This window comes from Amblyraja radiata, chromosome 3, assembly GCF_010909765.2.
Source record: "Amblyraja radiata isolate CabotCenter1 chromosome 3, sAmbRad1.1.pri, whole genome shotgun sequence".
NCBI lineage: Eukaryota > Metazoa > Chordata > Chondrichthyes > Rajiformes > Rajidae > Amblyraja > Amblyraja radiata.
Window position 1 is genome coordinate 115,477,114 of NC_045958.1, and position 25,309 is coordinate 115,502,422.

Genomic DNA, 25,309 nt, shown 5'->3' on the forward strand with positions numbered 1-25,309 from the left:
ATTCTGTGATTATTTCACATAATTTCTCACTGTGTAAAGCTCAATATCTGACCAATTTCTGTTTAACACGTTTGGTCTGCCGTGACCATTTTTCTCTCCCAAACCAGTTCATATCTAGCAATCCGATCAACGAACCAGACAGCAGTTGGACGCAGTCATAGAAACATAGAAAATAGGTGCAGGAGTAGGCCATTCGGCCCTTCGAGCCTGCACCGCCATTCAATATGATCATGGCTGATCATCCAACTCGGTATCCTGTACCTGCCTTCTCTCCATACCCCCTGATCCCTTTAGCCACAAGGGCCACATCTAACTCCCTCTTAAATATAGCCAATGAACTGGCCTCAACTACATTCTGTGGCAGAGAATTCCAGAGATCCACCACTCTCTGTGTAAAAAACGTTTTTCTCATCTCGGTCCTAAAAGACTTCCCCTTTATCCTTAAACTGTGAGCCCTTGTTCTGGATTTCCCCAACATCGGGAACAATCTTCCTGCATCTAGCGTGTCCAACCCCTTAAGAATGTTGTAAGTTTCTATAAGATCCCCCCTCAATCTTCCAAATTCTAGCGAGTACAAGCCGAGTCTATCCAGTCTTTCTTCATATGAAAGTCCTGGTATCCCAGGAATCAGTCTGGTGAACCTTCTCTGTACTCCCTCTATGGCAAGAATGTCTTTCCTCAGATTTGGAGACCAAAACTGTACGCAATACTCCAGTTGTGGTCTCACCAAGACCCTGTACAACTGCAGTACAACCTCCCTGCTCCTATACTCAAATCCTTTTGCTATGAATGCTAACATACCATTCGCTTTCTTCACTGCCTGCTGCACCTGCATGCCTCCTTTCAATGACTGGTGAACCATGACACCCAGGTCTCGTTGCATAACCGGCCACAATTCAGATAATAGTCTACTTTCCTGTTTTTGCCACCAAAGTGGATAACCTCACATTTATCCACATTATACTGCATCTGCCATGCATTTACCCACTCACCCAGCCTATCCAAGTCACCTTGCAGCCTCCAAGTTTAGAGGGGTTTAAACGGTGTAGAGATGTTTAGAGGGCTTCAGATGGGTTCAGGTGTGTTTAGAAGTGTTTAGAGGGGAATAGGGGGGGCTAGAGGGGGTTTAGAGGTGTTCAGAGGGTCCCAGAGGGGTTTAGAGACGTTATAAGCCCCCCATGAGAAATTGTATTTCTCTGAAATTGAAGAGTGACATAAAGCTGGAGTAACTCAGCAGGACAGGCAGCGCAGCGACTCTGGAGAGAAGACCCTTCTTCAGACTAAACTGAACTCGCGTCGGTGAGAATACTTGTGATTGTCTGAAGAAGTCTCGACCAGAAACGCAACCCTCTCCCCAGAGCCCATGCCCGTCCCGCTGAGCCACCTTCAACTTCAGAGCCAAACAATAAACACAGAGTGCTGGAGGAACTCAGCGGGCAAGGCGGCTGCCTCACCCGCTGGTTTTCTCCAGCATTTTTGTCTACCGCTAAACGTCAATGATTCCGGGAATGCTGAGGTGACAGGGTGTTAGAGAGGGAGTGGGAGAGCTAGAGAGAGACGAGATGGGGAGCGGGAGAGAGAGAGGGAGGGAGAGAGAGAGCAAAACACAGAGAGACACAACGTGGGTCGGTAGGTGAATGACTAACCTGCACACCAGGACGAAGCCCCTTCTCGCGGTCCGGGGCCCTCACTCATGATGGTGAGTTTAAAGAAATTCTCAATGTGTCATCGATCTACATTCCTCAGTAAATGTAATTGTGTTTTAAACAAGTATTATTGACGCCGCGTGAATTTTATTCAAAGGAACACGACGTTATTAATACTTGTTCAAAACACAATAACATTTACTGAGGAATGCGGATGGATGCAGATTGATGACATGGTATAACAACTTGTTAAGTACTTCATGTTAAGAAGTGCTAACAGTACGAGTTACCAAATCGTTTGTGTCTGATGGCCGTGCAGCGGTTGTTATACATGTTCGTTTAAAAAAAAAATCCGGATGGCGAATTTAAAAAAAAATCTTTATTTAACAAAGAGAAATCGTATTTCCGTACGAAATACGGAACATTAGTGTGGGGCCCCCATTAGGCGCGGGGCCCAATTGGGAGCAATCGGTCAAATCGGCTTAAGGCCGGCCCTGATACTACGCATGGAAGAGTGACACAAAAGGCTGGAATAACTCAGCGGGATAGGCAGCATCTCTGGAGAGAAGGAATAGGTGACCCTTGAAGGATCTCAGCCCGAAACATCACCCATTCCCTCTCTCCAGAGATGTTGCCTGTCCCGCTGAGTTACTCCAATTTTTTGTGTCTATCGTTGGTTTAAACGAGAATCTGCAGTACCTTCCTACACACACCATCCATTGGGTACATCAAACCATACAACAGTCAAAACAAAGAGAAAAGTGAACAAAATGCAGAATATAGTGTTGCAACTGCAGAGAAAGTGCAGATATGCCTCCCATAATTTGATATATTTCTACCAGGACACCTGTCAGACTCTAACTCTCCAGTGAAAACGATCCGTTTATCTAACTTCCTGGCATCTAAGCAAGTTCTAGTAGTTAATTATGAATTTTACAGTTTTAATAAAGACTAGATTAAGAAAGACCGCGCCATCCAGTTGGTAGGCCGCGAGTGGGGGGGCGAAGATGCGACTCAGAGAAAATACGCATCTCGACCAGGTAAGTGACTGGGAAACGGTTTCCCCCTTTCCCTCCCCCACCTCCCCCACATAAAAAAGACTAAGAAATCTTTAAAATAAATAAATAAATAAATGGTATCAGGACCTGGCATTGGGAGATAAAACAACAAAAACAGACTTGGTTGGTAGTCTTTCTGCGGAGTTTAATGTTATAATAGAGCGATTGTCCTTACTTTCTTTTTCTTTCTTTTCTAGGGTCTACTTTCTTACTTTACTTCCTTCTCTAACTTCTTTTCTAAGGGGCTTTCTTTTCCCAACACTCTCCTGCACTTCACAACTCTTGCGCACCTTCTTTACTTTCCTTACTTCTATCTTTTTCTTAAAGCTTTAAAAAAAAAAAAAAATGAAGCGGTACAAAAAATGTATTAAGATATATGTGTTGTGTGTTATTGTAATTTACCGTACTTCTAATAAAAAAAAAAAAAAAAAAAAAAAAAAAAGAAATCTTTAAAACATACTTTGTGACATACGAAAAATAACAGAAAAAGGTAAAAGGGCGGACAGCTGCTGGCGAGGCTGCCACACTCGATGGTGCCACCCTGCATTTTGGGGGGCAGGAGACAGCGAGGAGGACCAGAGGGGAAGGGGCTGCAGCTGGTGGTGCGTTTGGGGCTCACAGCGGGCACTGGTCGCTGGACGTTCTACGCCGGGTTCAGATTCTCCGCTTTCCATTTGGCGACATCTCCCGGGCCGGGCCGCATCCGGCCCCTCCGAAAATTGTGTCCGGTTGGAGACCTCCACCGGCCATCTAGGACATCCCTCAGCTCCAATAAAGACAGGAGAAAAGACCAATCCACGCGACGTTGACTGGCAGGAGAGGAGATCGATCAGCGCCCGCCCGATTTTAAAGATTTTATAAACTCACTAACCTTTACAATAGACCACCAATCGGAACGAAACTTGGTGCACTCGCAGCACAGGAGAACGGTGAGTGAGCTGGCGAAAAATCGTAGTGCTATCGCGTACCGTTTTTGCGCAAATAGAAAGACCGCGCAAACCGGAAGAGCACAAGATCATAGTTTTACTTATGTCTAGATAGATGGAAAGGAGAGATAGGGAGTTTAGTCACATGGTGTCAAGATAACAATGGCTCTTTAAATGTCAGCAAGATGAAGGAGCTAGTTATTGAGTGCAGGAAATGAGATGGTGCATATGCCACTGTCAGCGTCAATAGTGCTGATGTGGAGATAGTCGAGAGTTTCAAGTTCCTGGGCATAAATATCAGCAAAAAATCTGCTGGGGACCAACTACATTGAAGCTGCGGCCCAGAAAGCACACCAGAAAGTCTCCATTTCCCCAGAAGACTAAGGAATTTTGGGATGTCTCCAGCAGCTCTTACAAACTTCCACAAATGCATCATAGGTCTGTTTGGCAACAACTCTGCCCAAGACAGATGGTATGATACAAAAGTTAGTGGTTTTGCAGATAGTGAAGAAGGTTGTGAATAATTGCAGCAGGATCTGGATTGATTGGCCAGGTGGGCGGAGGGATGGTTAATGGAATTTAATACAGAGGAGTGTGAAGTGTTGCATTTTGGGAGGTCGAACAAGGGCAGGACCTACACAGTAAATGGTAGCCCCTGAGTAGTGTTGTAGAGCAGAGGGATCGAGGAGTACAAGTGCATGGTTCCTTGCAGGTAGATAAGGTGGTCAAAAAGGCTTTTGGCACTTTGCCCTTCACCAGTCAGAGTATTGAGTATAGAGGTTGGGAGATCATGTTGCAGATGTTTAAGACGTTGGTGAGACCGCATTTAGAATATTGTGTTCAGTTCTGGGCACCATGTTATAGGAAAGATATTGTTAAGCTTGAAAGGGTTCAGAAAAGATTTACCAGGATGTTGCCAGGACTAGAGGGTGTGAGCTATAGGGAGAGATTGAGTAGGCTGGGGTTCTTCCATGGAGAGCAGGAGGACGACGGGAAATCTTATAGAATGAATGATGAATGAATGTTTATTGGCCAAGTATTCACATTCAAGGAATTTGCCTTGGTGCTCCGCCCGCAAGTGGCAACATGACATACATGACAGTTAGGAATGACACATAAAACATTAAACATTAGTATTAAAACAATATTGATTAAACATGTGAATTAAATAAAATACCACAGCAAAAGGAGGCTACAGATTTTTGGTTATTGAGTAGAGCTACTACTCGTGGTAAAAAGGCTGTTTTTATGTCTGGCTGTGGCAGCTTTGACAGTCCGGAGTCGCCTTTCAGCAGGAAGTGATTCAAAGAGTTTGTGGCCATGGTGAGAAGGGTCACCCTAAGAAGTGTACAAGATCATGAGAAGAATAGATTGGGTAGATGCACAGAGTCTCTTGCCCAGAGTAGGGGAATCGAGGACGAGAGGACATAGGTTCAGGTGAAATGGAAAAAAATTAATAGGAATCTGAGGGATAACTTTTTCACACAAAGGGTGGTGGGTGTATGGATTCAGGATTCAAGATTCAAGAGAGTTTATTGTCATGTGTCCCAGATAGTACAATGAAATTCTTGCTTTGCTTCAACACAACAGAATATAATAGGCATAAATAAATACAGAACAGAACAGATCAATGTGACCATATACCAATGAATATATAAATATACACACATAAATAAGCAGATAAAGTGCAATGGGCTATTAATGATCAGAGTTTTGTTTGAGTTGAGTTTAATAGCCTGATGGCTGTGGGGAAGCAGCTGTTCCTGAACCTGGATGTTGCAGATTTCAGGCTCCTGTACCTTCTACCTGAAGGCAGCGGGGAGATGAGTGAGTGGCCAGGATGGTGTTGATCCTTGATGATGCTGGCAGCCTTTTTGAGGCAGCGACTGCGATAGATCCCCTCAATGGTAGGGAGGTCAGAGCCGATGGGCAGTGTTTACTACTTTTTGCCGTCTTTTCTGCTCCTGGGTGCTCAAGTTGCCAAACTAAGCCACGATGCAACTGGTCAGCATGCTCTCTACTGTGCACCTGTAGAAGTTCGAGAGAGTCCTCCTTGACATACCAACTCTCCGTAATCCTCTCAGGAAGTAGAGGCGCTGATGAGCTTTCTTTATAATTGCATCAGTGTCCTCAGACGAGGAGAGATCTTCAGAGATATGCACGCCCAGGAATTTGAAGCTCTTGACCCTCTCCACCATCGACCTGGTGATATCAATGGGACTATGTGTCCCCATCCTACCCCTTCCGAAGTCCACAATCAGTTCCTTGGTTTTGCTGGTGTGGAGAGCCAGGTTATTGTGCTGGCACCATTTGGTCGGACGGTCGATCTCACTTCTATACTCTGACTCATCTCCATCAATGATACGTCCCACAACGGTGGTGTCGTCAGCGAACTTGGTGATGGAGTTCGCACTATGACCGGCTACGCAGTCATGAGTATAGAGTGAGTATAGCAGGGGGCTGAGTACGCAGCCTTCAGGTGCTCCCGTGCTGATTGGTATCGACGTTGACACATTTTCATCAATACGAACAGACTGTGGTCTGTGAATGAGGAAGACGAGGATCCAATTACAGAGAGACGCGCAGAGACCCAGTTCCGAGAGTTTGGTAACCAGCTTGGAGGGGATGATTGTGTTAAATGCCGAGCTGTAATCAATGAATAACAGCCTGACATATGAGTTTTTGTTGTCGAAGTGGTCCAGAGCGGAGTGGAGAGCCAGCGAGATCGCATCCACCGTTGATCTGTTGTGGCGGTAAGCGAACTGCAGTGGGTCCAGGTTTTTGTCGAGTTAGGAGTTGATTTGCGCCATGATCAACCTCTCAAAGCACTTCTTCACCACTGACATTAGTGCCACTGGTCGATAGTTATTGAGGCACGTCACCTTGCTCTTCTTGGGCACCGATATAATTGATGCCCTTTTAAAGCAGGTGGGAACCTCAGATCTCAGAAGTGAGAGGTTGAAAATGTCCTTAAAAACTCTAGCCAGTTGGTCCGCACAGGTTTTTAGAACACGACCGGGTATACCATCAGGTCCAGGTGCTTTCCGAGGGATCACCCCTCTGAAGGATTTTCTGACGTTAACCTCTGTGACCGTGACCGAAATACCCTCACAGCGAATGGGGCCTCGAGAAGGCACATCAGTGTTCTCCCTATCAAAGCGTGCGTAAAACGCATTGAGCTCGTCAGGGAGTGATGTTTCACTGACTTGTGTGCTGCCTCCTGATTTCACCTTGTAGGAGATGATTGCATTCAGGCCCTGCCACAGCTGCCGAATGGAGCTGGAACAAGCTGCCAGAGGAGATAGTTGACGCTGGGACTATCCCATTGTTTAAGAAACATTTAGACGGGTACATGGATAGGACAGATGTCAAAGAGTAGGAGTAAACGGATCCTTTTCAGAATGGCAGGCAGTGACTAGTGGGGTACCGCAAGGCTCAGTGCTGGGACCCCAGCTATTTACAATATATATTAATGATTTGGATGAGGGAATTGAATGCAACATCTCCAAGTTTGCGGATGACACGAAGCTGGGGGGCAGTGTTAGCTGTGAGGAGGATGCTAGGAGGCTGCAAGGTGACTTGGATAGACTGGGTGAGTGGGCAAATGCATGGCAGATGCAGTATAATGTGAATAAATGTGAGGCTATCCACTTTGGTGGCAAAAACAGGAAAGTAGACTATTATCTGAATGGTGGCCGATTAGGAAAAGGGGCGATGCAACGAGACCTGGGTGTCATGGTACACCAGTCATTGAAAGTAGGCATGCAGGTGCAGCAGGCAGTGAAGAAAGCGAATGGTATGTTAGCATTCATAGCAAAAGGATTTGAGTATAGGAGCAGGGAGGTTCTACTGCAGTTGTACAGGGTCTTGGTGAGACCACACCTGGAGTATTGCGTACAGTTTTGGTCTCCTAATCTGAGGAAAGACATTCTTGCCATAGAGGGAGTACAGAGAAGGTTCACCAGACTGATTACTGGGATGTCAGGACATTCATATGAAGAAAGATTGGATAGACTCGGCTTGTACTCGTTAGAATTTAGAAGATTGAGGGGGGATCTTATAGAAACTTACAAAATTCTTAAGGGGTTGGACAGGCTAGATGCAGGAAGATTGTTCCCGATGTTGGGGAAGTCCAGAACAAGGGGTCACAGTTTAAGGATAAGGGGGAAATCTTTTAGGACCGAGATGAGAAAAACATTTTCCACACAGAGAGTGGTGAATCTCTGGAATTCTCTGCCACAGAAGGTAGTTGAGGCCAGTTCATTGGCTATATTTAAGAGGGAGTTAAATGTGGCCCTTGTGGCTAAACGGATCAGGGGGTATGGAGAGAAGGCAGGTACGGGATACTGAGTTGGATGATCAGCCTTGATCATATTGAATGGCGGTGCAGGCTCGAAGGGCTGAATGGCCTACTCCTGCACCTAATTTCTATGTGGAGGGATATGGACCATGCACAGGCAAGTGGGACTAGTGTAGCTGGGACATTGGTGGCTGGTGTGGGCAAGTTAGGCCGAAGTGTACACTGTGTCACTCCGAGTCCATGACCATATATAACTGCAGCATGACATCTTTACACCTGTACTGCTATACTCCTCTAATAAAAAACATAATTCCATTTGTCTTCCTAATCAGTCTGAAAAAGGGTCTTGACCCGAAACATTGTCCGTCCACTCCCTCCACGGATGCTGCTTGCCCCGTAGAGTAGTCCAGTAGGTTTTTTCTATCTGTCCTCCTTATCACTTTGTGCAACTGCTTGTTGGGTTTATGTGACATGTGTACAGTGTAAATAGTTCTCCATTCACAGGGTAAAATGTGTTAGATGACAACAACTGTCTTCTCGGAAGAAAATACCGCAGTTGGTTTTTAAAATAGGTCATGTAACACAGGTATCAATGTTTCCACTTGTTGTTCTTGGTACACATTTGATGCACTGCAAATCATTTGAGGAACTGGCAGTGTGGCAGTGATGCAAGAAATAACAACACTTGGCATGTTTCAGAACAAATCATTAACATATATTTTTATTTGCTTTTACATCTTACCAGATTTCAGTTTAGATGGATTTTTTCCTCGCAAAGGGTGGTGAATCTTTACAATTCATGTCTCTCAAGGGCTGTGAATGTTCAGTTAGTGAGTTTATTCTGAACAGAAATCAAAACATTTATGGATATTAAGAGAATCAAATGTTATTGTGACATCTCACATTTCCAACATATCAAAATCAGTCTATAAAGCCTTACACCTTTTTATGCGTTTCCTATAACATGCCCAATAAATAACTAAGTAGATAATTGTCAGCAAACTACATTGTCATATTCAATAATGGAATCAATTTGTTTGTTCCAACAGCTCAACTTGAACTGGAATTGTTACAGATGCGGGCTGTGTTAAATGAAATACTTACCAAACATAAAGTTGAAAAGGAAGATCTTGTTAAAAAATTTAGGTAAGTTTCAAACATCGAACCTAGAACAGTACAGGAAGGAAAAGGCCTGTGTCAATTTAAACTAATCCTAGCTGCCTGTACATGGTCTATCTTCCTCGAACCCTTGCTTGCACACGTACCTGTCTAAATGGCTTTCAAATGTTGCCATCATTTCTGATTCCAGCACCTCCCCAGGCAGCACATTCTAGGCACCCATCACTTTCTCTAATCATTATTCGACTCGCAAACACCCTGTAAAAAATTTCCATCTCAACTTGAAGCTACGTATGTCCTCTGGTATGTCCTCTGGTATATAACATTTCCTTCCTGGGAAAAAGTCACTGATTGTCAGATCATTCCTTGGCCTTTGACACTCCAGAGAGAAAAAAAATCAAGTTTGTTGAATCTTTATAGCAAATACTCTTTAATCCAGGTATCATCCTGGTGAAACACTTCTGCGCCCTCCCAAAAACATTCACATCCTTCCTGTGATGTGGCGATCAGAACAGCATGCATACACAAATGGGGCCATTTATACAGTTGCAACTGTGCAAACTGTATTGTACTGACTTTCCTCTTTTCAAACTCAGTGTCCCGACAGATAAAGGCATATACCATGAACTTTCTCCACCACCCTATCTACTTGCGTTGCCACTTTCCTGGAGCTACGGACTTGCACCCCAAAATCCCTCTGAGCATCATTGCTCCTAAGGGCTTTGTTAATTACTGTATGCTTTTGTCTTACATTTGACCTCCTAAAATGCAATACCTCATGCTTGCCCGGATTAAACTCCATCTGCCATTTCTTAACATGAAACATAGAGCAGTACAGCACATGAACAACCCCTTCGACCCAAAATATCCGTGCCAAACATGATGCCAAATTGAATTAATCTACTCTGCATGATCCATATCCCTCCATTCCTTGTATATCAATATGCCTATCTAAAAACCTCCTAATCTTTCATATAACGGGGCGACCACAACTGCACACAATAGTAACTATTTCAACATCCATATTTCCAACCCATCTGGATTCAGCTGTCGTTTGATAAACTTCCTCACTATCTAGTGCTCTGCCAATTTTTGTGTCATCTGCAGACTTGCTGATCAGCCAACCTACATTTTCACCCAAATTATTTATATATATATATATATATATATATATATATATATCACAAACATCAGTGGTCCCAGCACTGATCCCTGCAGAACATCACTTGTCACAAACGTCTGGTAAGAATAACAACCCACCATCAATCCCCTGACCGAGCTAATTTTGAGTCCAATCTACCAAGGCTCCATGGATCCCTTTTGCCTTAATCCTCTAGATCAGCCTACCATGAAGAACCTTGTCAAATGCCCTACTAAATGCATGCAACATTTACTGTCCTACCTGCTTCAATCATCTTTGTCACTTCCTCAAAATGTGAACAGGGAACACCTCTGGTTTAAGCCAAGCAGCCTCCCCTTGTGGTTTAACCTGATCAATCATGGTAAATGGATGCTGCATCCTGGCAGCAGTGGAAGGTGAAGGGTAAAGTTGATGGCTGTGAACAGACTACCGGACACACCTCCCGCGTCCCTGGAAAGCTCCTTAAGATTCTGTGATTGATACGGGCCTGCAGTAGCTGCATAGAGCCGACGGCATCTCACTGGGCCAGGCTGATCCCTGGGACCCCAAATCAATTATACCAGAACACAAGGCCTTAAAGTGAGAAATATAAAATTTGCGCATCTCCATAGGCTTACATCAGACATTTCAGAGACTTGGAAGTTGGAACATGATGATTCTGCATGCTGTTCCAGAAGAGCATCTATTGTATTCATGTATGGCATGGCATATAGAACAAGTATTTCACTGCACAGTATCTCTGTGCATGTGCAGTAAATAAAGCATTGACCCATTCAATCCTTGGTACATCAAGAGCAATACTCTTTGTTAAGGCCCTAGCAATCTCCTTTCTTGATTCTCAATAACCTGGTATAGATCCTGTGGGGACTTATCCAACTCCGCATTCTTCAAAAGACTCAACACCTCTTTCTTGTTTTCAACATGCTCCATTTGTCCGCATCCTACTCCCTGACCTCACAATTCTCCAATATGAATGTGGTAATTAATCTTACACATTTCTTCTGACAATGTAAAATGCCCTTCTTTGGCCTAGAGAGGCCCTATTCTCTCTCAAGCTACCCTCTAGTGTTTACATAATGTATAAAATGCCAAGAGATTCTCCTTAATCTTACTTGCCAAGGGTATAATGTGACCTCTTTCAGCCCTATTGATTCCCTGTTTATCTAGATGTGGACTGAACCAATAACATCAGCTCCCAATCTGCTGTCACCAACTCCTGCCGAGTACTATGTAATTAGCCATTCCCCAATTTATCACCTTTCCCTGAGGTCCATAATTATCTGAAAACTTATGGTGTTATGGATATTGTCCCCAAACTGCTCTCCCATTGAAACTCCAATCACTTGACCACCTCCCAATATGGCTCCTTTCCTTGTTGGCTTATTGACATACTCTTTCAAGAAACTCTTCTGGATACACCAAACAATTTCTAACCCATCTGAGTCTTTGGCAGTAACAATAGAACAAAAAACATTGAAAGTAAAATGTTAGATAATGGTGTCACGTTCCATAATGGAACTGAAGTAATTTAATGATACTATCCTGCAAGATGTTAGGGTTTTAGAGATACAGCGCAGAAACAGGCCCTTGGGCCCACCTAGTCCGCGTCGACCAGCGATCCCCGCACATTAACACTATCTTACACACACTAAGGCCAATTTACACGAGAAAAAAGGACTACCTGAAATTGGAGAAGTCAATGTTCATACCGCTGGGGTGTAAACTACCCAAACAAAATATGAGGTGCTGCTCCTCCAATTTACGGTGGGACTCACTCTGGCCATGGAGGAGGCCCAAGATAGAATGGTCGGATTCGGAATGGGATGGGGAGTTGAAATGCTGGGCCACCAGGAGATCAGGTTGGTTAGTGTGAACCGAGCGGAGGTGTTGGGCGAAGCGATCGCCAAGCCTACGCTTGGTCTCACCGATGTAGAGCAGCCCACACCTAGAGCAGCGGATGCAATAGATGAGGTTGGAGGAGGTGCAGGTGAACCTCTGCCTCACCTGGAACGACTGCTTAGGTCCTTGGATGGAGTCAAGGGGGGAGGTAAAGCGGCAAGTGTAGTATTTCCTGCGGTTGCATGGGAAAGTACCAGGGGAGGGGGTGGTTTGGGTGGGAAGGGACAAATTGTCCAGGGAGTTACGGAGGGAGTGGTCTCTGCAGAAAGCCGAAAGGGGAGGAGATGGGAAGACGTGGCCAGTGGTGGGATCCTGTTAGAGGTGGTGAAAATGTCGGAGGATTATCTGTTGTATGTGGCGGCTAGTGGGGTGGAAGGTGAGGACAGGGGGGGACTCTGTCCTTGTTACGAGTGGGGGGGATGGGGAGTGACAGTGGAGTTACGGGATATAGAGGAGACCCTGGTGAGAGCCTCATCTATAGTCTAAGAGGGGGATCTTCCCTAAAGAATGAGGAAATTTCCGATGCCCTGGTTTGGAACACCTCAGCCTGGGTGCAGACAGCACCCATAGTCGGGATCGAACCCGGGTCTCTGGCGCTACGTGGTGTAAGGCAGCAACTCTACCGCTGCGCCACCGTGCCATGTTTAATTGAACGTGTCAAGGGTTTTTATAATGGATCACATCAATGCCCCCAGCCATCACCTCAAAACACTACAACAGGCTCTTTGGCTCACAGTGTCCTTGTTGGCTAGCGAGTACCTCAATATATTAAACCTGTTTGTTTGCGTTTGCGCACATTACATTTTAATCACTCCACTAATTACTTCATCAATACTGTGTTTAAACTGTCCCTTTACTTTCTAATTTAGTTTAGAGATACAGCAAGGAAACTGACCCCTCGGCCCACTGAGTCCGCACCGTCCAGCGATCCCCGCACACTAGCACTTTCCTACACACTAGGCATAACTTATAATTTTTGACAAAACCAAACCAAAGGTAATGATTCAGTATCTTAGCCTCGATTGCATGTACCATTTGAATTTAATCTGCATTAAGTTACTGATGCCATTTACCACAGAGGCAAGAAAGGAGATTGCAGGAGCCTAGACGAAGATCTTTGCATCTTAGATTCATCTTAGATGTAAAACCATAGGCGAAGTCCTGGAAGACTGCAGCGTAGCTAATGTTGTTCCTGGTGGAGGAACTAATTCATTGTGGGGACATTAATTACTAATGTATAGGGGAGACCTGACAGAAGTACATAAAATGATGAGAGGCAGGGTAAACAGTCAGACCCCTTTTCCTTGGATAGAAATATCAAATGCTAGAATACATAGTTTTAAAATGAGAGGGGCAAACTTTAAAGGAGATGTACCCGGCAACTATGTTTACACAGAGGGTTGTGGGTGACTGGAATTTGCTGCCAGGACTGGTGGTGGAGGCAGATACGACAGTGGTGTTTTAGAGGCCTTTGGATAGACGTGGATATGTGGGAAAAAGAAGGATACAGATCATGTGCAGGCAGATAATCCATCAGAGATAGATAGATTATTGATTAGTACAGGTGTCAGAGGTTGTGGGCAGAAGGCAGGAGAATGGGGTTAGGAGGGAGAGGGATCAGACATGATTGAATGGCGTAGTAGACGATGTGGCCTAATTCTACTCCTATCCCTTATGACTTTATGAGATAAGAGTTTGGCTTGGCATCATTGTTCGGCACAGACATTGTGCTCCAGTGCCTGTTCCTGTGCTGTACTGTACTGTGTTCTACGTTCTTTGAGTTTACTTACAATGACAACTATACATTATCTGTTATTAGGCTGTGGTCAATAGAATTCAATTAATCATACAAAGACATAACAGTAACTCCTTATTTAACAAAATAATTAATGGAATTTAAGAACAAACAAGTTTGGATTGTTCGGCTATTTGCCAACATCAACATGCTCAGTGGGTGGCACAGTGGTATAGCTGGTAGATCTGCTGCCTTACAGTGCCAGAGACCAGGGTGTGATCCTGACCTCGGGTGGTGTCTGTGAGGAGTTTGCACCTTCACCCTGTGACCATGTGGGTTTCCTCCGTGTGCTCGTATTTACTCCCACTTCCCAAAGACAGACTGGTTTATAGATTTATTGGCCTCTGTAAATTGCTCCTAGTGTGATGGAAGTGATAAAGTGGGATAACATAGAACTAGTGTGAACGGGTGATCGATGGTCGACGTGGACTTGGTGAGCCAAGGGCCTGTTTTCATATGTCTAAACTAAAGATAGACACAAAATGCTGGAGTAGCTCAGTGGTACAGACCATATCTCTAGATAGAAGGAATGGGTGACGTTTCAGGTCAAGATTCTTCTTCAGACTTGACCTGAAACGTCACCCACTCCTTCTCTCCAGAGGTGCTTTTGTGTCTATCTTCAGTATAAACCAGCATCTGCTGTTCCTTCCTATGCATCATATCTAAACTAAACTACATGCCACATGTTATAGGTATCAGAAATATATTATTTAGTGATTGTTTATTTTATAGGGTCTCCCCAGGATCATTCAGGCAAGGCACGCTGCAAAAACAAGTAACTGCTCTGGCCACTCGACAGAGAAGATTTCTAAATTTGTTACAGAAGCAGAAAACATTAGATCATAAATTGCGGGAATACAAATTAAAAGAGCGACAGTCGCGGCAAAACAATATACAAACCCAGGGTAAACGTTTGACTTGCCCTACTGAAAGCAGAATTACACCCTCGAAAGCAGTGGAGTTTCTGGATCAAAATGAAGGACTCGGTGCTGGCTGTGCAACTGAAGAGTCTGAACAAATATCCATTGCCTGTCCAGCTCGCGGATCAGAATGCTTACAACCGGACAACTTTCCCAATCAGGGAGAGACTAATATTTCAGCCAATCAGGAGGCAAATACAACTACTGCTGTTGTGGATCATAGCACTGGACGAGATAAAGAAAATGTTGCTGCAACCAATGTTGTTGACGCTACAAGTAGCGATGGCAGTATAAGTACAATTAGTGCTTCAGAACCTGACCCAAGCCACAGAGAGTCAAATTTGTTACAGTCACGTACTCTGGAAATGTTACAAGTGGAATCATTAAACTCAAACCAAACTGAGACAAGCAGAGATTCAACACCATGCAGTAACTCAAGCCAGAATATACATTTGAACATAGCACAATCGATCAATAACCCAGAAAATAACGCTGGAAGAGTTTGTAACCCTACGCTGGTGAACACCGAAAAATCTACAGTGATGAGGGTAAACCTGATTAGTTCCAACCAGCAAAGGTATTATTTGCTTCCAGCTGCCACACAACCTGCAACCTACATGATACCAATTAATTTAACCAAGCAGCCAAATGTATTAAAATCCAACCTTAAGTTGAACGCACCACAGAGTAGGATTCAACAGCAGATTTTACCATTTAACAATGCAGGTAATAGTGTGAATTCCCAAAACATTGTGAAGGTAAATGTTTCTCAGCCAGACAACCGGGGCACATTGCTGGTAAATAACAGACAGGTTACCAGCAACAATCAAGTTCACAGCCTGGCGAATGCATCTGGTCTTTCTGGGAGAGAGCTCAATATACAATCTCTACCAGTGGATAGAGGAACTGGGCAAAGAAAACTACTACACTTAATAGATCTCATCAAACATGGATTGATTCAGCCGGGAGACGATGTCCTTGATCTCAAACTACTGGTGAGTCATTAAAAAGAACCACGTATGAACCATGGTGAGGAGGTAGAGTTGCTGCCTCACAGCACCAGAGACCAGGGCTCGATCCTGATCACAGGTGTTATCTATACGGAGTTTGTACGTTCTCCCGTTGACCGCATGGGTTTTCTCTGGGTGCTCTGGTTTCCTCCCAAGCTCCAAAGACGTACAGGTTTATAGGTTAATTGGCTTGGGTAAGTTGTAAAATTGTCCCTAATGTGTGTAGGCTAGTGGACGGGGTGATCGCTGGCCGGTGTGAACACGATGGGCCAAGTACCTGTTTCTGTACTGTATCTCTAAAGTCCAACATCATTATGGCACAGATGAGGTTATTCAACCCATCAAATCCATGCTGGATTCAAGCAGGACAACATAATTAGTCCAATTGCCCTGTTTTATTCCCCACAACATCCTCTCATGACCTTCCAACCTGCTTTTAAAACTTTTTGCCACTTATCTACTCTGAGAGGCAATTTATAGTGACCACATAATCAATCAGTACCTCGCGAAGATGTGAGAGGAAACAGGGCGAGTATGCACATTTAGCACCAAAGGTCAGAAATGAACCTGGGTTCCAGAGCTGTGGGCAGCAACACTGACTGCTGTACCACTAGTTCATCAATGGCAAACTAAATGAGATTAAGGTGCATCATCATACAGATGATGGAATAAGCTTGAAGCCTGAAAAGTCTACTTTTGGTTCATCTGCAAACTGCATCATGTATATATAAAGGAGTCTCCTTTATGTTAGAATATGCAATTACGTAATCTTACATGGAATAAAATGGAGGCAGCTGAAAAGAATGCAAGGGGAAAACGCAAGAGACAGCTGAAATACGGGATATGCTGATTTAAATGATATCTAGTAGATAAGGAATAAATTCTGCCACTCAAACAACCCTTCTTCTACCCTCCCCCCCCCCCCCCCCCCCCCCCCGCACTCACCTGTATTCACCTATCACTTGTGTAGAAAGGAACTTCAGAGGCTGGTTTACACCAAAGATAAACACAATATGCTGGAGTAACTCAGCAGGACAGGCGGCATCTCTGGAGAGAAGGAATGGGTGACAGTTTGAAGAAGGGTCTCGACACTAAACACCACCAATTCCTTCTCTCCGGAGCTGCCTGTCCCGCTGAGTTACTGCAGCATTTTGTGTTCTTCCTCCACCTATCACTTTCCTGGCTTTGTCCTGCTCCCATCTCTATTCCATCTACCTCCCTCCCTCCCTCCCCCCATCTCTCCAACTACAATCCAGACTCGAAACGTCACCCATGCATATTCAATGGAGCTGCCTGACCCGCTGAGTTACTCAGCACTCTGTGTTTATGTGTTTATTGTTCAGATTCTTCATTGTACTGGACTGGTTTGTATCTGGCAGGGAAAGATTCGAAGTTGCGAGCTTCCCAGATCCATCTGTTGAGACCCTACATAGCACAACACGTGGCAAAGTTGTGTCATTTGGACGAACACACAAAACATTGCAGAATACCTTTGATGGTGGTAAAATGATAATAATAATAATAATAAATTTTATTTTCGGGCGCCTTTAAAGTCTCAAGGACACCTTACAGAAATTAACAGAAGAGAAAAATCAAAGTCGGAGAAAAATAAATAATAAGGACATCACCAGTACACAAATTAAAGACAGAAATCGCTCCAAAGACAAAAAATCAAAAAACACAATGTGAAGAGAGAGCAGCGGCAGCGGCAGCTAAAGCACGCCAGCGTCCACTCTCCCTTTCGACAGTCATCTTAGACACAGACTAACATATTAACTTACACACAAAAAAAAATAAAAAAATCATCCCCCCACAGTGGATACCACTGTGGGGGAAGGCACAATGTCCAGTCCCCATCCCCAGTTCACCCAAAGTCAGGCCTATTGAGGCCACCGCAATGGCCTCCACGGAGGCCCGATGTTCCTGGCCGTTCTGGCCGGGTGGTGTTGCCTCGGCGTCGGGAGAGTCCTCTCACCGGCTGGGCCACCTGGAACGGCCGCTTCCTAGCTGGGGACCGCGGCTTCCGAAGCCGACAAGGCCGTGCCGGTTTGGAGCACGCAGGCTCCCGATGTTAGAGTCGGCGCCGCCCGCTCCGCTCCGCAGACCCGCAGCCCGGAGGTGTTGATCTCGGCGGTCACAGCTCACCGCAGCTCCAGCGCGTCGATCCAGCGCGTCGACCCAGGCAAGGCATCACCCGCTCCGCTCCACGATAGCGCTCCAGCGCTGTGCCGCCAACGAAGCCGAGGTGCTGGGCGGTCCCCGCCAGGAAACGGCGCTCCAAGCCCGCTGGTAGGCCGCGAGGACGGGTCGATGGGGCAGCCTGGAGAAAAAGCTGCCTCACCGACCAGGTAGGGACCTAGAAGTATAATTACCCCCTACCCCCCACATTAAAAAGTCAATTTCTCCAACAGACGAAGCTCAGGACTTAATAAAAACTTCAAAAAAAATGAATTGAACGGACGGCTGCTGGTTAGCAGCCGTTCCCCAAGATGGCTCCTCCTCGGATGATGTCTTCAACATATCTGTCTGTCCAGCTTCTTCAAACTTTTGGAAACCTTCGTGAATGTCCCAATACCATCAGAAACAACACCAGTTCACCACTTTCATAATAATTAGATTAGATTAGATATAATTTATTGCCACACAGCCAGGCTGGTGGAAATTTGGGTTGTCTGCAGCGATACAATAATAAAGAACACACAGCCACAATAAAACTAACACAAGCATCCACCACAGCATTCATCACTGTGGTGGAAAGCACAAAATTTGGCCAGTCCTCCTCCATTTCCCCCCCGTGGTCAGGACCAGAGTCCAGAGTCAGTCCAGGATCGGCTCTTCCTCACCGGAGACCGCGGCTTTAAGTTGTTGTAGGCCGCAGACCGGCGGTCAAGATTTAAGTCCCCGCCGCAGCCAGAAGCACCGTAGACTGCAGGGCCGGCGGTCGAAGCTCCCCTCCAGGGGTGATGGTAAGTCCATGCCGACCCCGCGGTAGAAGTTGGCCGCGGGCCGGCAGTGATGGCTTCTTCTTCCCCCGGGTCCCCCACGAGGGATGCCGGGCTGTAGACGCCGCACCAGCTGGAGCTCTGCAGACCGCGGCTTCAGGCTGCGACTTCAGGCTGCCGGCTGCCCCGGGCCAGCGAAACGGAGCGCTCCCCTCCAGCGAGCCCCAGCGAGGGTCGCCCGCTCCACGCCGAGAGTCCACGCTGCGCCCGCCGCTGAAGCCCCGGGCGCGTCTCCGGGAAAGGCCGCGTCGATCCTTGATGTTAGGCCACGGGGGAGGCGACCTGGAAAAACTCGCCTCTCCGTGGAGGAGGCGACCGAAGCGGTTCCCCCTTACCCCCCCCCACACCACCCCCCACACAAAACACACAAAGAAACATTAAATACAGACTTTAAAACATACTAAAAAAATAAAAAAAAGTTGAAAAACTGACGAGCTGCATGACATGGCTGCTGCCAGAGCAGTGCCCCCTCCAGTATACATCCCACATTCTTTATTTGGCTCCCTATATGTCTTTTTATGTATGCACTAGATGTGCACATTTTACATTTATGAGCAGTGAATTAATGGTGGATCTCTTTATTCTGGTGAGAAATCCAGATAATAAGTCAAAATTGGTTTCTTGTCCTTAGGGAGTTTGCTATAAAGCTGATCTTCTTGATACTGGTATAATTAGAGATAAAGACAGAAAACTATATCGTAATCCAGTGCATTGGATTAAAGAACTTCTGGAAGAAGGAATGCCAGTCAGCCGGAGCTTTGCATGGAGCAAGGTAATGACAATGATGGGAAAAAGATTCTGACTATCCAGCCTGTCTCTACCTTGCACAATTTTATATACTTCTATCAGGTCACCATCATCCTCAGACATTCTAGAGAAAACATCCCCCATTTGTCAAACAATCCTGATCATACTGTTCCTGACTCACCAGGTGTTGTCCCATGCTCATTCTAAACCCTTATTTCCTTATTTTCAACTTTCCTTTTAAATTCAACAATGGAAAAATATTATAGCGCCATGTAACACCTGAAAAGAAGTGAATTAAATGGGTGGCACAGTGGCGCAGCGGTAGAGTTGCTGTCTTACAGCGCCATACACCCGGATTCGATCGTGACTATGGATGCTGTCTGTACGGAGTTTGTACATTCCCACCATGACCTGCGTGGATTTCTCCAGGGGCTCCGGTTTCCTCCCACACTCCAATGATGTACAGGTTTGTAGGTTAATTGACCATTTAAATGGTATATTTTCCCATATTAATGTGTCGAGAGTCACATATAGAGGACATTTCCTTCCCTCAAAGACATTAGTGAACTATTAGTAAACCAGAAATGTTCATGCACCAATCATTGCTGCTTTCACTATTGCTTTTAGTCCAATTTATTTCATTTAAATTCCCTTTTGCCAAGCCATTTCCCATTCGTCAAGGCTGAAATTTTGCCTAGTTTTGCACACCCAATCAACACCACTTAAGATGAATTCCTGTATTTCCACATCCTGATTTCTGAAAAGGGATTCTTCAATTCTTTCTGATGCTTTTTTTCCAAAACCTCTCTCTAGCTGAATATATTAATCATAAAGAAAATATTGTTCATTGTAATGATTGAATGCCATTGTAACTGCTGGAGATTATAAAAAGATTAATGTCGCAGATGTGATATGGATGACCATTTAAAATTTCCGTAAAATATTCTCACTGAATTCTCCACATAAAGATAAGACAAGCTGTTCCTGGGAACAAAGTTGATTTTAAATTTCAAAATGTTGCATTGCACTGATGGCAAGTCAAATTGAGATTATTGTCATTTCAACAAATAAGGTGAGGTACAGGTTAAGTGAAAATCTTGCTTACTGTGTTTATTATTTAGGTTACGTACAAAGGAAAAGAACTCGACAAATACAGGACCATAATTACAACATCATCCAAGACCCCAGAGACTCAGTCTATTCCAAAACCCATCCTAGCAATAGATGAGACATCCTCAGTAACTGTGCAAAACAGCATCTGTGCAGGTTTGTTAATATGAATGTTACATCAGCCAGTAAACCATTTATTTTATGCCTATTATTTTAATTTACTTCAAGTTAATATGATCCAACTGTAATATTTTGGATTCAATAGTAGAAAATAATGTATTTTTGTACTTTCATCTTCTCATTTGATGTAACCAAAATTTAATAACATTTTCGTTTGAAGACAATTATGCATTCCTGTGATGGATAAAGAAAATAAAACCATAATAGAAGCAGAAGAATGCCATGTGGTCCCTTATTCCTACTTGACCATTCAATAAACATACATCATGGGTGATGTTTTACTGCACCATTAAACCCACATGCTTTAATTTCCCCAACACCTAAAAATCTGTGCTCAGCAACTAAAGAACTTAATACCAAAGGTTCACCCACTTTCTAGATTAAGACAAGTTCATGGGAATCCAAGCAAGAATACATTTTCTGGTGATTTTTCATCAAAGCTCTGAGGACTGGTCAAAAAATGGATGTTCTTCCTCTGGCAGATGTTGGACCTGGTTGGAACACTCTCTGAAGGTAAAGCCAGAGACATCAAAGTGAGAATGCGAGAATAGGATAGGGTATTAAACCAACAGGTAATTGGAAGCTGAGGTTTACCCTTATGGCATTAACAGCGCTGTTCTGTAAACTCTTCTAATCTGTGTTTAGTTTCTCCAAAATGTAAGATATACATTATGAGTACCAAATTTTGTACACTAAATTAAAAGAAGTGCAATTGAATTGCTGGCTCACTTGGAATAAGTGTTTGGACTCCTGGATGGTGGGTAGGTGAAGATGGAAGTGTGAATGGGGTGTAGAGGTGGAACGGTCCCTGAGAATGCTGAGTGAGGATGGGAGGGAAATATATGTCTGGTAAAGGCATTGTTACCAGACACATGGTGCTGCACATCAGGCTGCTGGAGAAGATGAGAGCCCATGGTATTGAAGGGAAGATACTAACGTGGATAGCGAGTTGACTGGATGGCAGAAAACAAAGTGTTGCAATAAGAGGCGCTTTTTCAAGTTGGCTGCCGGTGACTAATGGAGTTCCGCAAGAGTCGTTGCTGGGGCCACTTCTCTTCACGTTGTATATTAATGATATAGACAAGGGGATTGAAGTCTTTGGGGCTAGGTTTGCAAATGATGCTAAGATAGGTGGAGGGGCAGGCAGTGTAGAGCAAGCAAGGTCTCTACAGAAGGATTTGGACAGGTGTTGATTATTTTCTAAATGGAGAGAGAATCCAGAAATCAGAAGTGCAAAGGGACTTGGGATTGCTGGTGCAGGACTCATCAGTAGTAACGAAGGCAAATTCAATCTTGCATTTATATCAAGAGGACTCGAATACAAAAACAGGGATGTAATGCTGAGGCTCCATAAGGCGCTGGTCAGGCCGCATTTGGAGTTCTGTGAGCACATTTGGGCCCCATATCTGAGGAAGGATGTGCTGGCTCTGGAGAGGGTCCAGAGGAGGTTTACAAGAATTATTCCAGGAATTAGTGGGTTGGCAAATGATGAGCGTTTGACAGCACTGGGCCTGTACTCGCTGGAGTTTAGAAGTTTGAGGAGGAACCTCATTGAAACGTTCAGAATTATGAAAGGTATAGATAGAGTGGATGTGGAAAAGATGTTCCCACTGGTGGGCGAGTCCAGGACCAGTGGTCATAGTATCAGAATTAAAGGGCGTTCTTTTAGAAATGCGAGAAGGAACTTCTTTAGTCAGAGAGTAGTTAATCTGTGGAATTTATTGCCACAGAGGGCTGTGAAGGCCGTCAGTAGATATTTTTAAGGCTGAGATAGACAAATTCTTGTATAGAATGGGTGTCAAGGGTTATGGGGAGAAGGCAGGAGAATGGGATTTGGAGACAGAGATCGGCCATGATTGAATGGCGGAGTAGACGCGATGGGCCGAATGGCCTAATTCTACTCATATAACTTGCGAACTTGAATCACATGTGTTTAGTTTTGTTTATTGTCATGTGTACTGAGATACAGTGAAAATCCTTTTGTTGCGTGCTAACCAATCAAGGGAAAGTCTGATGAAGGGTCTCGACCCAAAACGTCACCCATTCCTTTTCTCCAGAGTTGCTGCCTGTCCCGCTGAGTTACTCCAGCATTTTGTGCCTATCTTCAAGGGAATGACTATACATGATAACAATCAAGCCATCCACAGTGTACAGATACATGACAAAGGGAATAACATTTGGTGCAAGATGAGTAAAGTAAAGTCTAATTAAGGATAGTCCGAGGGTCTTCAGTGAGGTAGATAGTAGCTCAGAACTATTCTCTAGTTGTTCATAGGATGGTTCAGTTGTCTGAAAGGGGAAATATGGTGAGGCCAATGGAAGTACTATCCTTGTTCTGTGTGGGAGAACGATACGTAAAAGCAGAGCACATTTAGTGTTGTTTGTGAAACGTATTAATAACTCTAAAGCAGAAGTACATGTGTTATTGTTTGTAATAGCACTAAGATTGCTGTGGTCACAAACTGAGGAAAGCTGCCCAAGTATACAGTGGCATAGAGATCAGCTACAGAAATGGGCAGAGAAATGGCAGATGGAGTTTAATCCCAACAAGTATGAGATGCTGCATTTTGGTAGGTCAAATGTAAGGGGGAAAAAATGTAATTAATGGCAAGACTCTTGACAGCATTGAGATGCAGAGGGATCTTGGGGTCCAAGTCCTTAACTCATTGAAAGTTGCTACACAAGTAGATAGAGAAAGAAGGCATGTGGTATGTTTGCTTTCATTGGTCACGCCTTTGAGTAAAAGAATCAGGAAGTCATGATGCAGCTCGATATGACTTTGGTTAGGCCGCATTTGAGTATTGTGTACAATTCTGGTCGCCCCAGTACAGGAAGGATGTGGAGGCTTTGCAAAGTGCAGGGGAGGTTTTCTCAGAATTATGCTTGGTTTAGGGATTATTAACTACTAGGAGAAGCTGGACAGACTTGGATTGTTTCCGTCGGAGGTTGAGGGGAGGATTCTGACCTTGATGGACCAAGCTGAGTCCATAGCCTCTTGCATTCCTATGCATTGGCTCAATTATAAATTCACATTGGCCAAGTGGCAATCATGAAAATTAAAGTGGAATGAACTGGTCAAGCTGGAGCTGAATGCTGTCTCGATTTAATTGAGGTCCACCTAAAATTAACACTCATCTGCCCAAAACCAAAGGCAGGGATCCACAATCTTGCAAAATGGTCTTAAATGTTGTTACTATACTCTAACCAGCACAGGAGTTGTAACAGCTATGTTCCGAACTTATCAAAGTTACTTATCAAATAATTCTGGATCGTTATCAGTAGTCTGCCCGTCCAACCGGAGGCATTGTACAATATGTAATTCTTTATATCTTGTGCAGATAACTTCTCACAGATTCAGATAAAGAAATCCAACAGCAGCTTTATGCATCTTCGGGAGATTCTCCTTATAAAGAATGAAGAATTCCTGCCATGTCACATCATGAATCAGCACTGGAAGTTCTACGCAGAATCTGATGAGTGGAATTTCTGAACTTGCTCTTTAAAGAAGAAACAGCCACAACAGTAAATAATTTATGAGTAAAACACAAAGTGCTGGAGTAACTCAGTGGGTCAGGCGGCATCACTGAGGGAATGGATAGGTGACATTTTGGGTCAGGACCCTTCTTCAGACATTTCCAATATCTACAGCCTGACCCGCTGAGTTACTCCAGCACTTTGTCTTTTGCTCAAGATTCCAGTTTCTACAGTTCCTTGTGTCTCCAATAAATAATTTAACATTGTGTTAAGATTGTGTTATATTAATGACACCAAACTGCTATTGTCAACAAAGATGTTATTTCCAAACGGCATGTTTTGCATTGTCATTGTTCATTTTAAAACCTCCTTGGTGACAACTAATATATATTAATGTTTCATCTTTTTTTCCTATTCAATTTGATTGGATAAATATCAGGAATATTGTATCTTAAAAGGGTTGTGTGAGGTTTACCGAAGTATTGTGAAATGAGTGCATAAGAATGTAATTATTGTTCTTTTTTTATGAAGATATGCTATTTATACGATGCATTTAGTCCCATTAAGTCCACGTAAAATGAAAATTAATGAACATTGCCAATGAAAGAAAAGCATATATTAACCAAAGAGATTGCATCTCTGAAAAAAAAACAGCAGCATTCTTTAGCTTTAATTCAGATGTCATCAGAATATTTGGTTTAATATATTTCAGGATAAGCTTAATATTTAAATTTGCTGCTTTATATTTCAGATCAAAGATTTGTCACTCAGACTTCCCAATCTGCTTTCCCAAAGAGATTTGTTTATTGATATGTATTTCTGTTGAAATTGATGTTATTCCAATACTTTTGGAAGAATAAATTGGATGTTGACAGATTTCTGAAAAAAATGTGATTCACTGAAGTTTGACCCATTTACCCCGATTCTATTTACATTGAAGTCCAAAGTGCATTTTGATTATTTGGGGATCAAATAATCCTTT

At 44.0% G+C, this 25,309-nt stretch overlaps 1 protein-coding gene across 1 annotated transcript in view; it reads left to right on the plus strand.

The window, feature by feature from the left end:
* The window catches only part of ankrd31 (ankyrin repeat domain 31), a 66,124-nt gene extending 41,015 nt beyond the window's left edge, over positions 1–25,109 (plus strand). The window contains exons 9-13 of the mRNA XM_033018645.1: positions 8,980–9,076; positions 14,617–15,799; positions 19,448–19,588; positions 20,685–20,829; positions 24,192–25,109. Coding sequence (XP_032874536.1) covers positions 8,980–9,076; positions 14,617–15,799; positions 19,448–19,588; positions 20,685–20,829; positions 24,192–24,343 — 1,718 coding nt within the window. The 3' untranslated portion in view covers positions 24,344–25,109. The remainder of the gene's footprint in view (positions 1–8,979; positions 9,077–14,616; positions 15,800–19,447; positions 19,589–20,684; positions 20,830–24,191) is intronic.
* The last annotated feature ends 200 nt before the right edge of the window (positions 25,110–25,309 follow it).